At 42.3% G+C, this 12,448-nt stretch overlaps 1 protein-coding gene across 3 annotated transcripts in view; it reads right to left on the bottom strand.

Annotated features, from left to right (window-relative positions):
* The window catches only part of LOC112571715, a 34,946-nt gene extending 22,601 nt beyond the window's left edge, over positions 1-12,345 (bottom strand). The window contains exons 1-2 of one of the 3 annotated variants that reach the window (XM_025250939.1): positions 11,699-12,345; positions 5,240-5,451 (exon numbers count right to left, since the gene is read on the bottom strand). In XM_025250939.1, the coding sequence (XP_025106724.1) occupies positions 5,240-5,434 (195 nt within the window). In that variant the 5' untranslated portion in view covers positions 5,435-5,451; positions 11,699-12,345. Of the gene's footprint in view, positions 1-5,239; positions 5,452-11,694 lie in introns of all 3 variants that reach the window. The other 2 variants (XM_025250938.1, XM_025250937.1) reach the window with 2 other exon arrangements.
* Positions 12,346-12,448: the final 103 nt, after the last annotated feature.

The raw sequence follows: 12,448 nt of genomic DNA on the forward strand, positions 1-12,448 counted from the left end.
TCTGCTCTAGCTCTGCAAATTTAAACATTTATTAACCTTATCTCAGTGAAGTCTGCACATGACAGCTTCTGTTTTTCTGTTTGTTGTTTTTTGCTCTTCTACTTTTCTCTTCGAATTACACATCCATTCCTCTTACAGCTACTCTCAACATTCCTTTTGAGGGCTCTCCTGATTGTCGTAAACAATACTTTGCTAAAGCTGGAGATCTGTTATTACCGGACATAGGTGATGATATTGTCCATATGGGTTCTTATATCCTTTCTTATTAAGGCTAATGAAGGAGAGCGACACTTCTTACACCATTCAAACGCCCTCATTCTGATGTAATGTATATTTTAGTCATGCTAGTGTGCTCAACCGCTTGTACACCATCTCGCCCACACTCATATTGCACTTCATGTGGTCGTTCGCAATTCTTCAACATAGACTACATTTTACTTCCAAATTATAATGTGAAAATGGCGATGTTGTCTCAGAAGAAATGTTTCATGATAATGTTACTGTGGGATAATAGTATACCCATCTTATTTCATGTTAGCATCACAGTGAAAAAATTACCCATTCATGTTCAAAGCTGTGACTACAGAGTAGCTAGGAGTGCTAGTTGTGAAGGTCTGATGCAAACCTGGAAGTACCGATGTACCTGTGGTTTCTGAATACAACACAGGTCAGGTCACGAAAACATTACTGTCAATGATACCACCATGTTGTCACTGCTGTCCCAACCTGATGTCATGTTATCTTTGTCAAAAATTGTCTATTCTGCATTATAACGCTACAAAGGACAAGCAGTATTTACAGAATGGGAGGATTCTCTGTAATGTGTAATTTTCTGTCGGCGCACACCTCAGCGAGCAGAGCAGATGTTTCTGTTGACCAAACAAAAATATACCCTGCTTTATTAAAGAAAAACATACAATATAGCTCCATGGAATATATGATGTTTCGACATCAGTCTCCTCCCTAACTAACTTGCACCATGTCGTGAAAAATGTGTAATGTTATCTTTTAGTCTTGTGAAAGAATAGACTTGTAAACTTCAGTTGAATCTGTTGACATCAGACCAGGGTAGGGTGAGCAAGGTTCGCCGCCCAGGGCGTTGCTGGAGAAAGAACCGAGAGATACAGAAACGAAACCGAAATTCCTCACTGCAAATGAGGAATTCAGGGTATATAGAGGCTCAATAGGGTCAAATTAGGGGCAACACGTGCTAAAGGACGTAAACATGATAGAGCACAGAAGGAGAAAGATTTTGAGCTGCCTCCCCGCTCCATCTCCCACAAAGTCATTACTAAAGATAAAGTGAAAAAGATAAGTCAAGCGTGCCGTTATGTGCCGGATCACAGGCCATTAAAATTTGACGTGCCTAAACATTCATAATGCTGCCTGCTGGTTTATAGACATGCCGACTGATGACAACTACCCTCTCAAAGCACAACTGTTCAAACCCCTGCTCTTGGTGCAGGGAGCCCGCTGCACGTGCACAGCAGGATGCAGTCATGTCCCCGATGTTGACGACGTCAGGCTTTGTGCAGTTCCCTATCCTCATTTCAAATATGGACAAGTTTATTACCACAAGAAATGTCCTTCCTTCAGAATTCTGATATAAAATGTTTTGTGCTTAAAGTCCTTATTTTCTGCCTGACCTCTAGCTCTGTATTACCTGAATGAATATTTCCTTGTAGATATTTACTGATGACGTATTATTACTGATGACTGATTACTATTACGATTCAGCTCAGTGCATTAGTGACGAAATTAATAATGACGTCACACAGCAACAACGAGGGAGCGACGTCAGCTATCGGTCTAAAGACGTTGCTATGTAAACAAAATTAGAAATAATGACGTCATTACTACGCAGGCCTAGATTGCTGTAGAACGTTCGAACTATATATAGCTCCTTCTGGAATCGTCTACTTCATGGCAGTTGGAACTGATGGCACGGCTGTGAACACTGGGCACCGCGGTGGGGCAATGCATCTGTTAGAGCTTCTCATTGGTCGCCCTTTGTGGTTCATTTGCTCTTCACACGTGAACGAGCTTCCAGTCCGCCATCTCTGAAAAACACTCATTGGTCCAACTGACGGATCCACACTGTGGAGAGGACCAATCAGAAGTTCATTGATTGTGCATGATTGCCACTTTCTGCAGAAGGATTTCGACTCATTACCGACGGTGATCCCCTTCCAGAAGTTGACCTCAGCAAAGGTAGTTATGACCAAGCCTACCTGTACAACATGATCGCAGCTATTGGGTGGAAGCATCAGTGACAATTTACTCCAGGGAACACCTGCCGCCATGTCGATGGCCAGACGTGTACATATGATTGTCCATATGTATGAACGTAAATAAATGGATTATTAACTTGTCTTAAACAAAATGGATTATTAACTTGTCTACATGCTTCCAAGAATGTGTTTCAAAAAACTGAATAAACTGTTGAATATTTATATACAGCTAGCCAGACCGTATGTTAATAATTAATAGTTATTGTATCACCTCTTGCTTCGGATTAGCAAAGTTAATAAACAATGTCAATGTTTTTCTCGCTGTGACCCTATTTATTATCATGACAAGAGTTTTGAGTCGGATACAAGCACCTCCTTGTTTCCAACCCATCCCTCTGCTTCTCCCTACTGGGTCTGCGCAAACTGTTCACTGTTGTTCACATTGATTGCTCTTGAATATGGACGCCTCGTGAGTAACTTTGTTGTCCCTTTTGGTAGGTGTAAAGGTGAAGGCCGTTTCGGTCCATGGGAAGAGAGATGTCATCTCCGGGACACCCTTTTATGTGAGGAATGTGCCCATCTCTCTCATTTTTCCATGCCAGCCTTCTACAGGGCCAGGTCGACCTGTCAGTGTGCAATCCCATGACACCGACACCACAACCACTTGGCAATCCGGGTTCCCCTTTTTCTCGAGGCTCTCAATTAAATCTCTAATTGAAAAAGTCAACTAATCCAATAAACACACAGCTTTGTTGTTTAGTAGTTACATGATTCATTCAAGCTTGTACGGCATGCAACACACCATGTCAACATCATTTCATTCCATACGTAAACAACGAAACATATCTTGTACCGGATGTTTTGGGACCGCCTGAGGTTAAAGATGCATATGGTTCATAAAAACATTGTCGTGTAAATGTGACATTAAGTTGCAGGAAATCAACGGACAAATTTCAAGAAAAGCTAATTATTGCCCACGTGGTATGTTGTCGAACGTGTCTTCGCTGGCCGTTCTTAACCAGAAATACATGCCATAACATCAGACGCCGTAAGATTTTAACTACACCAAAAACAAAAATTAATAAATGTGAGATGTTCAGGTTTAGTTTGACATTATTAATCAACCGTGAAGACGGTCGGCTTTGTGTTTAGTTCCCACGGCGTCTTGAACCCATTCCCCACCCAACAAATGCATTCCACACGCCACCGCCCACTGCTAATGTCCACTAAGATTATTTTTAAATTTCGCATAAAACTTAAGACTTTAATATGATTCTGTGATGTGATTCTAACCCTGGGCACGAATACAGAGGACATTTTATTAAAACGCAGTTCGCTTCAATCGGAATGTCTCAAAACTACCGTGCACAACAAAGGGTACAAAGCATGAAGAGCTTTATTGAACATGGATGTTTGTAGACTATTGTATGTCATTGATTGAGAGAGAGAGAGAGGAAAGAAGAAGCCATGTTCAGAACAGTTTATGTTCAATGTTCCATTCATGTTCAGAAAGTTAAATGTTAAAGAAATGCTAATACAGACATTTGAATCTGAATAATAATAATTACATTTCTCTGGTCAGCAACTATATTTTCTTCAGTCTTCTATATCTGCTGTATTATTATTATATTTTCATTTTCAATTTATTCATTTATTACTAATTGATTTATTTTTTTCTTATGAATTTGTTAATTTATTTTTATTTTTTAACACAAAAATAAGATGAAAAAATAAGACATTTGATAACATTGGAATGTTTTTGTAAGAGCTTTTCTTGTGGAAAACCTGATGCGGCCCGGCCTCATCCAGACTCTGCCTCCAGTGGCCCCCGGGTAAATTGAGTTTGAGACCCCTGTCTTAGAGGCTTCATTATGTTTAGACGACCGGAATTATATCGCAGGAACATAGCTTTTGTTAGTATGTATATTAATTAACCAACGGTAAAACTAGTTTTGTTATGCATTGTTTCGCTTAAAGTCTAAGTTTTTAAGAACCTCAAGACGACGCTAAGTGAGGACTAACGGTACTGAGCCCATCTGAATAATTTAAAGAAGAAAATGCGCTCTGGCAGATTTATAAACTTACACTTTTTAGTCCCCCCCCCAAATAATAATAAAACTTATCTCTCGCACTTCTTCACTCGGCAGGGAGCTCAGCTCACTTTACAAAAAGAGACCCACACAAAGATATAAATTGTAAGAATGAGGATGTGATCGTTTTGTCGAGTGTAAGGACAATGGATGCTGACAGACAGACAGACAGACAGACTTGTCTATCTAGCCTTGTGATACTTTTTCACAGTCCCGGATGTCAGAGTTCAGATCAACACGCCATAAAATCCTGATGTCTGACGATGTTACAAATGTGTGTGCGTGGACTGTGTGCTCCAAGCAAAAGGAGGAAAGTCTTCACCATCTTTGCTAAAACTTATTTGCAAATATATACATATTTTGGTGGAACTTGTTCGGGACTAAGATCTTCCATTCGTAACACACTAGTGACTGCACATGTCCACAAACGTTTCCTCTTGTACATTGAGCAGTGTTTATGTGTTTGCTCTGTCGGTATTCACAACAACATTAAGGGGTGGACAGGCCCCCAGGTGAGAGACCTGTTGAGAAGGGCACAGGATGTGACCCAGTGGCGCGCCTTCACTGCTGCTTCTCCTCCTCATGTTTCCCCCATCCCGTCACAGTTAAGAGACACACACAGAGAAAGAACTGTCACTTTTGTTAAAACAAAGGGCTGAGTCACATTCGAACGTCAACACATAAACCTTCATCGGTTATCTTGCCATAAACGGACATTAAAATGATGTAGAGATGTTATCATAAATCACAAAAAAGAAGGAGTCGAATGTGAAAGCAAGAAAATATCACAATACACTTATTTGTCCCATTGCGATTCGAATATTTTGAGGCAGAAAGACAGTCGCACGAACTGCTGAATGGCTACACGGATTGACAGACAGACATACAGACAGACAAAGGGTGGGTAGAATCACTTGCCTGCTTGATGTACATTTCTATTACTTGACTTTTGTTGAAGTTGCCGCGGATTCGGGACAAGGCATCGTCAAGGTCGTTGACGCCGTCCATGTTGATCTCGAGCTGGTCCATGACATCCAAAGCCGTGTCCAGATCGGAGATCATGGACAGGTCCTGCACGCTGTTGATGCGAGGGATTCTGTCGCGGCCAGACATGTTTGCCACGAGTGCAGCTGCAAATACAGTAAAAAATCTTTATTTATACTCACTACAATCCACCAACATCAGGTTGTAACTGAAAGAGGTCGGAATAGAGAGATCAGCCAGTCTGCTTTTATCGCAGGAAGCATGACTTAAGGCACTTAAGCATAAAAAGTCTAGTTCATTTAATGATGAAATGTTGAATGAATTTGAATGTTGAAATAAAGCTCTTAAAATCTTATCATAATTTTTTAGTCATTTTTGCTTTCGCTTGGTCATGCTTATTTTGGCATTGTTGTGCTTGACTGAAGATTTGTAGGTAAGTACAACTGATCAACAGACATGTATTTTATCAAGAATTTTATTTTTATAGATACGTGACTTCTGCAAAAAGGTCTTTAATGAAGCACTGTTGACTGACATGCGCTGGTATAGAGACTACAATGAACGAGGTCCGGTCATTTCGACAAAACCAAAATCCCCCCGGCAATATTGACCTCCCGCCTTCATCAAATCGACCCCGCCATGACCCTACTGTCCCACGTAAGACTACATCGTCCCAACCGAATCGACCAGGCCAAATGAATGCTCGAGTAACACCTGGTTGATAGTAACCAAACGTCTGCACATACAACAACAAACAATAATGGCGACACAAAGATCTTTTGGGGACCTGATTTAGGAGAAAACTTCGTTAATGCACATCATGCGATTTTAATTAAACCTCCGGATATACATTTGATATGAACATCCACACTAAAAAAATAATGACGACCAATAATAAAAAAAACTCAATGCTTAAGAAAGGATCGCTTTATGGGCCTTCGTGTACTTTGTTCTTTGAATGTGTATTGCCAAGCGGCCATTATTGTTTAGTAAGAATGTGGCTGAACAACGTATGGATCTGTTGGTAATATAATATTAATAGCTACTCCTTTCATAAGAGATAGATTTGTCTTTCGGACCTGAATTCTGCGGAGTTGGGAAAGTCGTAATGTAAGGTAAACAATCGGCCAGAAGCAGTGTACTTTAAAACGTACTTCATATTTTTCAATACTGCAAAAAAGTCATAATAGAGCACTGACTGTCGCACATTGGGGAGGTAGTCATGACAGAGATGACGATTATAAATGAAATATGTCCGTGAAAAATGTTTTGGTCGTTACCGATGGAGTCGTAATATGGAAGGTCTTTGGAGGTTTTACTGAACACCGAAAAGACCTTGGGGAAAAAGAGCTTTCTACAGACCAGCAGGGCGACATAGAGCTCAGATAACTGCCACAAGTTTAGCATGAACCGACAGACCTATGGACTTAACTACGGCAAGCTTAGCAAGAACCGGCTGACATAAAAGCCAGTGAAAAAATGTCTGTATGTAAAGCTGCCATAGCACAACGAACTTTATCGCAGTCAGGTTATATTTTATTCCAAATACAAAGGGATAAAAGAGGTTTTTTTATAGTTTCAGTGTTTCAGGGATTTAATCTCTCTTTTCAGGCGTTAAATCTCTTGTCCTTCCTCTGGATATCTTAATGTCTCTGCTTCTGTCTCCTTGTCTTATTTTCACTGTCTTGTGTCTCCGTTTTTCTGTGTGTCATGGGCTCATCCTGATGATTCGGACAAAAAACCTCACCACCCTACTCCGGCAGAAAAAGATTCTGGGAGAAGTATAAATCTCTATTACAGTGCTTCATAGAACTGGGTAGATGGGTACATGACCGGAGTCAGACAAGCTTCTGGAGTGCAGCTACCGCACACCCTTTCCTCGGGGAGTCATCTGTCACCTCAGAGTGTGTGAGAACAAGCACATAGACTGTTTTCAGGCTTTCGAAGTCACAATGTCAGCACCTGTCCTTTTCCATTCTTCCTCAGGTGCTGGGTTAGGAGGACCTAAAGGAAGCCGATGAACCGTCACGACGCTAAAAATAGCCTAGTGAATAAGAGGATCTCTCAAGTTCCTGTCCACAATAAACCGTCCTGATATAAATGTAGCGAGTGCAAGCAACTATTCACCTACCCTTTGGTGAGTTTATTAAAGACATGGGATGAGTTCCATGGCCTCCATGTCGCTTATGCTAGCGGAAACATCCGGGTTGATCGTGTCTTTGGTGCCGGTGTCGACGGCGTAGGCGGAAAGAAATTATCATCGAGGGTCGTTGCTCGGAGCTGACGTCATACAGTCGTTGGTGTCTGATCTTTATTTCGTGATATAGCCCTTGTTGTATTATCTCTTCACCTTTGTTTTCAATTGTAAGATTATCTCCTCACCTTTGTTTTGAATTTTGGTGACGGTACGCTTGCACTAAAAGCGTCATCATATCAAGCCGCCTATACTGCTCAAAACAATGGAAAGGCCAGTTGTATAGTATATCACTATTTCGAACCAACACACACACACACACGCATAAAAGCATTTCTTTATTCATTGAATTAAACATTATCAGGCAATTTTAAAGAAGGAAATCATTTTAATAGGAAGAATCTGAGCTTGGTCTGACATAACTCATGTTTTCAAAGTTTAGAGAAATGATATAAGAGAAAATGAAAGTCAGTATCGTGTGACCATTGTCATTGGACTGAAGGTAGGGTACCGTCGTCTCATGGGTAGAATCAATGTTTTCTGAGTCGTTTGAGTAATTGCCTGCCACTTTCGCTGACGAAACAGGTTGAGCTGATTGAGGTCAACTTCTTGGGGGTGGTTTGCTCAAAGTCGCTGGCCCCACATCCCACAGATGTTCAATGGAATGTGGATCTGGGTAACAGGCCGGCCTGTTCATGCTGTTGACTTGGTGCTGCTGCGGTAAGTCATTGACGACCAATGGTCTGCAGTCTGGGAGTACCAGAGGCTGTAAAATATTATCTCTGTATACCCCGCTTGTCAGGTTGCCTTGCATCAGGTAGAGGAGAGTAATGTAGGCCTTCCCCATCCCACCCTACATCATGATGATTCCACCACCATAACGATCATGCTCCACCACAGTGGGACCCTCTCCCTGTCGTCTCTAGATTCAGCCATCTTGGAAGGACCTGGCAAAGCGAGATTAATGAGTGAGAGGACTGCGGTCCACTGTTGCCTTGTTCATGACAGACTACATCGTGTCCATTTGAGACAACATCGCCGTGTGAAGGTATTATGACAGGGTGGACCTCTGGGTTGCTTTGACCGAAGATTGCCCTCCCTGAGCCGGTTTAGAACCATCTGGTCTCTGACAGCTACGTTGGTGGCTGCTTGCAGCTGTACCCTGCGTGTGCCAGCAGCTGCTGTTCTTTGTCTTACAGCCGACAGAACAATAAACCTGTCCTGGAGTCTGGTCGTGGATGTGGGCGTCCAGGGTGTCTTCGCTCTGCAACACTTCTTTGTAGCGGTCTCGTAGAGTTTGACAGAGGGAACAACTTTCAATCGGCAGCTAATTTCTCGAACACTGACGCCCGCATGCAATGACACTCCCTTGTTCGAGAGAACTTAATCGTCGTCTCTGATGCATGATTCAAAAAGGCTCATGAAACCGGCAATAAACTCATATGTACAAGCTCTAACCACGAAACCGTTGCAATTTAAACGTCACTTATTTCGATGATATACAAATCATTTGTATTATTCTGTCCAGGTCAAAGTAGGTTTTACATGATATTAATTTTCACCCAAAATAATACATATCATTTTGTTGAAAGTACGAATTTTTAAAAATCAAATAAGGTTAAAAAAATATACAAGATATGCACGTGAATAAACAAACAACAAAACTTACATCCTATATAAAATATATGTCTTCCTGTTATCTATAATGATCGTTGTTGTCATGTAGAAAGGACCAGTATTGCATAAGATTTCGCTCATTTCAAGACTTTGCTCAATCGCGTCTCACATGACCTCAGGTGGGATCGGGTGCTCACAGGGACATTGTGAAATTGCTGTCAACACTTGGATAACTTCCTGGTGTCCTAATAAACGGATAAATATTCACTAATCTTTTGGACCACTTTCTCTGTACATGATTTTATTAAGAAATATTTATAGATTTCTGTTGAAGAGCACTCGCTTATTTCTGTTGCCTTAGTTCTGTTAAATTTTGTTTAATGTGTTTACTTTTTTAAATTGCCATTTAGTGTTGATAAATAACTTATATTTAATAGAGATCGAGGAATGATCTGGAATATCTTTGAAATCCTTGCTCACCTTAAGCTTGTAGGTTTAATCTTAATATTTGTCAGTTAAGTAATAAATGGACATCATTGGTGGGCTTGGTTGCACGTGTGGTCGTCAGTCAGACGATGTTAAGGCCAAATTTCGGTTTAATTTCCAAAAATACTCTTTCTACGGCTTGGTCGACTAGGTGGAGTACTCCGGGTACCATGGCAATCCCTGCTGCTCTGACCGCTCGTGAACTCGCTTCTTTAAGACCTGACAGCTCACAAATAATCAATCACAGAAGAAAAACACGATCCCATCTCTTTTCTTTCTTATTTAAAAGGTTTGCAGGCCCCCTACAGAGGATGTCCAGACACGCGTCGTTCTCTGTCATCCGAGGATTCTTTAGTTCTTTCTGCTGAGTTTTGAAGGATACGACTAGGGGTTATTTAATAAAAAGAAACCAGCAATTCATCTGAAACAGCATTAACATTTCTATGATACCCACTACACCTACCCGTTTGGCAAGCGGCTCATAATTACGGAAGTCTGACGAGTTCAAGTGTCACGCTCGGCAGAACGCAAGCATGAGCACACCTACATCCTAGAAACCTAGACCATGGCTAGAAAAAATACTGTGAAGCAGTAGCTAGGCGGGCGTGGAGGGAAGAAGGTGTGTACTGTACTTTAATGACAAGGTATCGCTGTCACGTGACAAGGTGTCCTCTCATCGAGACAGTCTCGCATTGGCGCTTAGTCTTGGCTCTCCACCAACAAAGTATTCCCCTAACTTACCCCGCTCACCCAGGTTGTATTTCTTCGAGGAAGACTTCAAATACGATGATATCTACTTTATAGAATGATAACGACTGCAACTTTAAACTAAATTAAGGAAGAAAATAAACGGGAAAAAAAAATGAAAGAGGATGGTGTGAAGAGGAGAGGGATTATTTTATTGGTTGAGACAACGACTAACTAGCAGGAGCTTTAAAGTCAGAAATGAAGCCTGTGAGATCTTTCCCTGTGGGTTTATAAACTGTGAGATAGTGCCCTGTGGCAGTATAAGGTCTACTTGCTAAGTATTTGACATCTCACAACGCAGGAAGCGCTTTGTCAGCTCTATTAATATCGCTGAGCACGCAATCACCGCCGGGGTGAGAGGTGATCGGAATAATTAAACCCAAAGCCAGGCCTACAGCCAGAAATGATGCATGTCATCGACTGAAGGTCTAGCGACCCGACCTGACACACGCCGGCATCAGGTGACAATATGGCAGGTAGGCGTCACGCCTGAGTGACTTTGTTGTCTGTACTCAATGATGATTAACTGTGCAGCTCACTGACAGGCTACAACATGTGTCTCTGTAAGTTGCACCCGTTGTCACCACCCAGTGACGGTAACGTCCCTCTCAGGTGTGCTCATTATCAGTGACAGTCTGTCATCAGCCTGCCTCGCTCATTGTTACTAGTGTCATTACTCAGTAAACACCCGGTGACGGTCCTTAGCAGACATACCTTCTCAGTATTCTCACGGTTGAAGCTTGGTGACAATTTGTTTAGTGTCCTCATCAGTGAGGTTCAATGACAGTCTGTAGCAGTGTACTTTATGTCAAGGTGTGCGAGAGGCGCCTTACTCTCAGTTTTAATGCAGGGCTCAGCAGACCATGAAAGAGGTCAGTAGTATGTTTGAAACATCTTAGTGTGCATAGATATATATTCCTTAAGCTCTCACTTTATTTTTGTCTTTCTCTCTCTCTGTCTCTGCAATTGTCTACTCGCGTGCGTTGGAGAATGTGTGTGCCTGAGGCTGTGCGTGTGTTCACATTCATATCTTGTGACAGTGTGATGTGTTTACCAACGCGTGTGATAAAGGAGACGACTAATACACGAACGAAGGGAAGGACACACGAACTGACACACAGACAGACCTGTACATGCAAGCAAGGCATGCCCTACCCGCCCACGTTTAGGGAGGTGGCGACACACGGGGGCGTCTGGGTCACGTCGGCCCCGTAATGTCCGCAGGTACGTTCCACCCCAAACGGAGAACTCAATATGCACCCCCCAACACTAACTACATAATGACGCATGTGGATATGTAATTAGAAAAAATATACATCAGATAAGCAGACAAAACCAACTTTACCTACCACGTGGGGTTAGGTCCAGGGCTTCGTCACAGGTACCCGACAACGATCGGCGAAGGATCAGATCACACAGCACAGGTGACAATGTCCCCAATATGTGATTAGCTACCCACAGTGACCAAGCATTCCATCAGCTTGCAAGTCGAGAGTCCTCGGGTCACAGTTTGTCAGAAGTGAAACGTCAACACCTTCCAGCCTTCAGGTCCGATAACACAGAAAATCGATGAAATCGATGAAACGACGACAGAAAGTTGCGATTGTTGTGATACGCCCGCCACGAACCACTCCCTATCGTGTACCCCTTTCTCAAGTACCTGGAGTACACATTTCTGCCATGGTGGCTGTACAGAGCGGCTAGTTCAGCTAGCGAAGTGGGTCAGAGGTCGACCATAACGCCTACGTCACATGTGTTGGAAGACACCGCAGTTTATTTTTTCCTCTTACGTTTGTACTTTACATTTGGCAGGTCGCCATGCTGTTTTCTTCCCCCTTTTTTTTCGGGGTGGTGGTGGAAGGGGGAAAGGGGTAATGGACTTTAGACAAGAAGACGATTAAACAGTTTGAAAGCACAAAGCCACAGACAGGTTATTAATGCCTGCACTCTCAGTCGCACATTTCTGCACTTCTTCATCCACCTTGCAATGGCCGACACGGTGGTGAGCTTCCCTCTATCGTTGAAAGGGAATATAAAAACCGGATAAGCCCGACGAGAAGTGGGCGGGCCTTAAATTATTTTAAAAAGCTTAGATAAGC

The sequence above is a fragment of the Pomacea canaliculata genome, linkage group LG9 (genome assembly GCF_003073045.1).
Source record: "Pomacea canaliculata isolate SZHN2017 linkage group LG9, ASM307304v1, whole genome shotgun sequence".
In the NCBI taxonomy this organism is placed as follows: domain Eukaryota; kingdom Metazoa; phylum Mollusca; class Gastropoda; order Architaenioglossa; family Ampullariidae; genus Pomacea; species Pomacea canaliculata.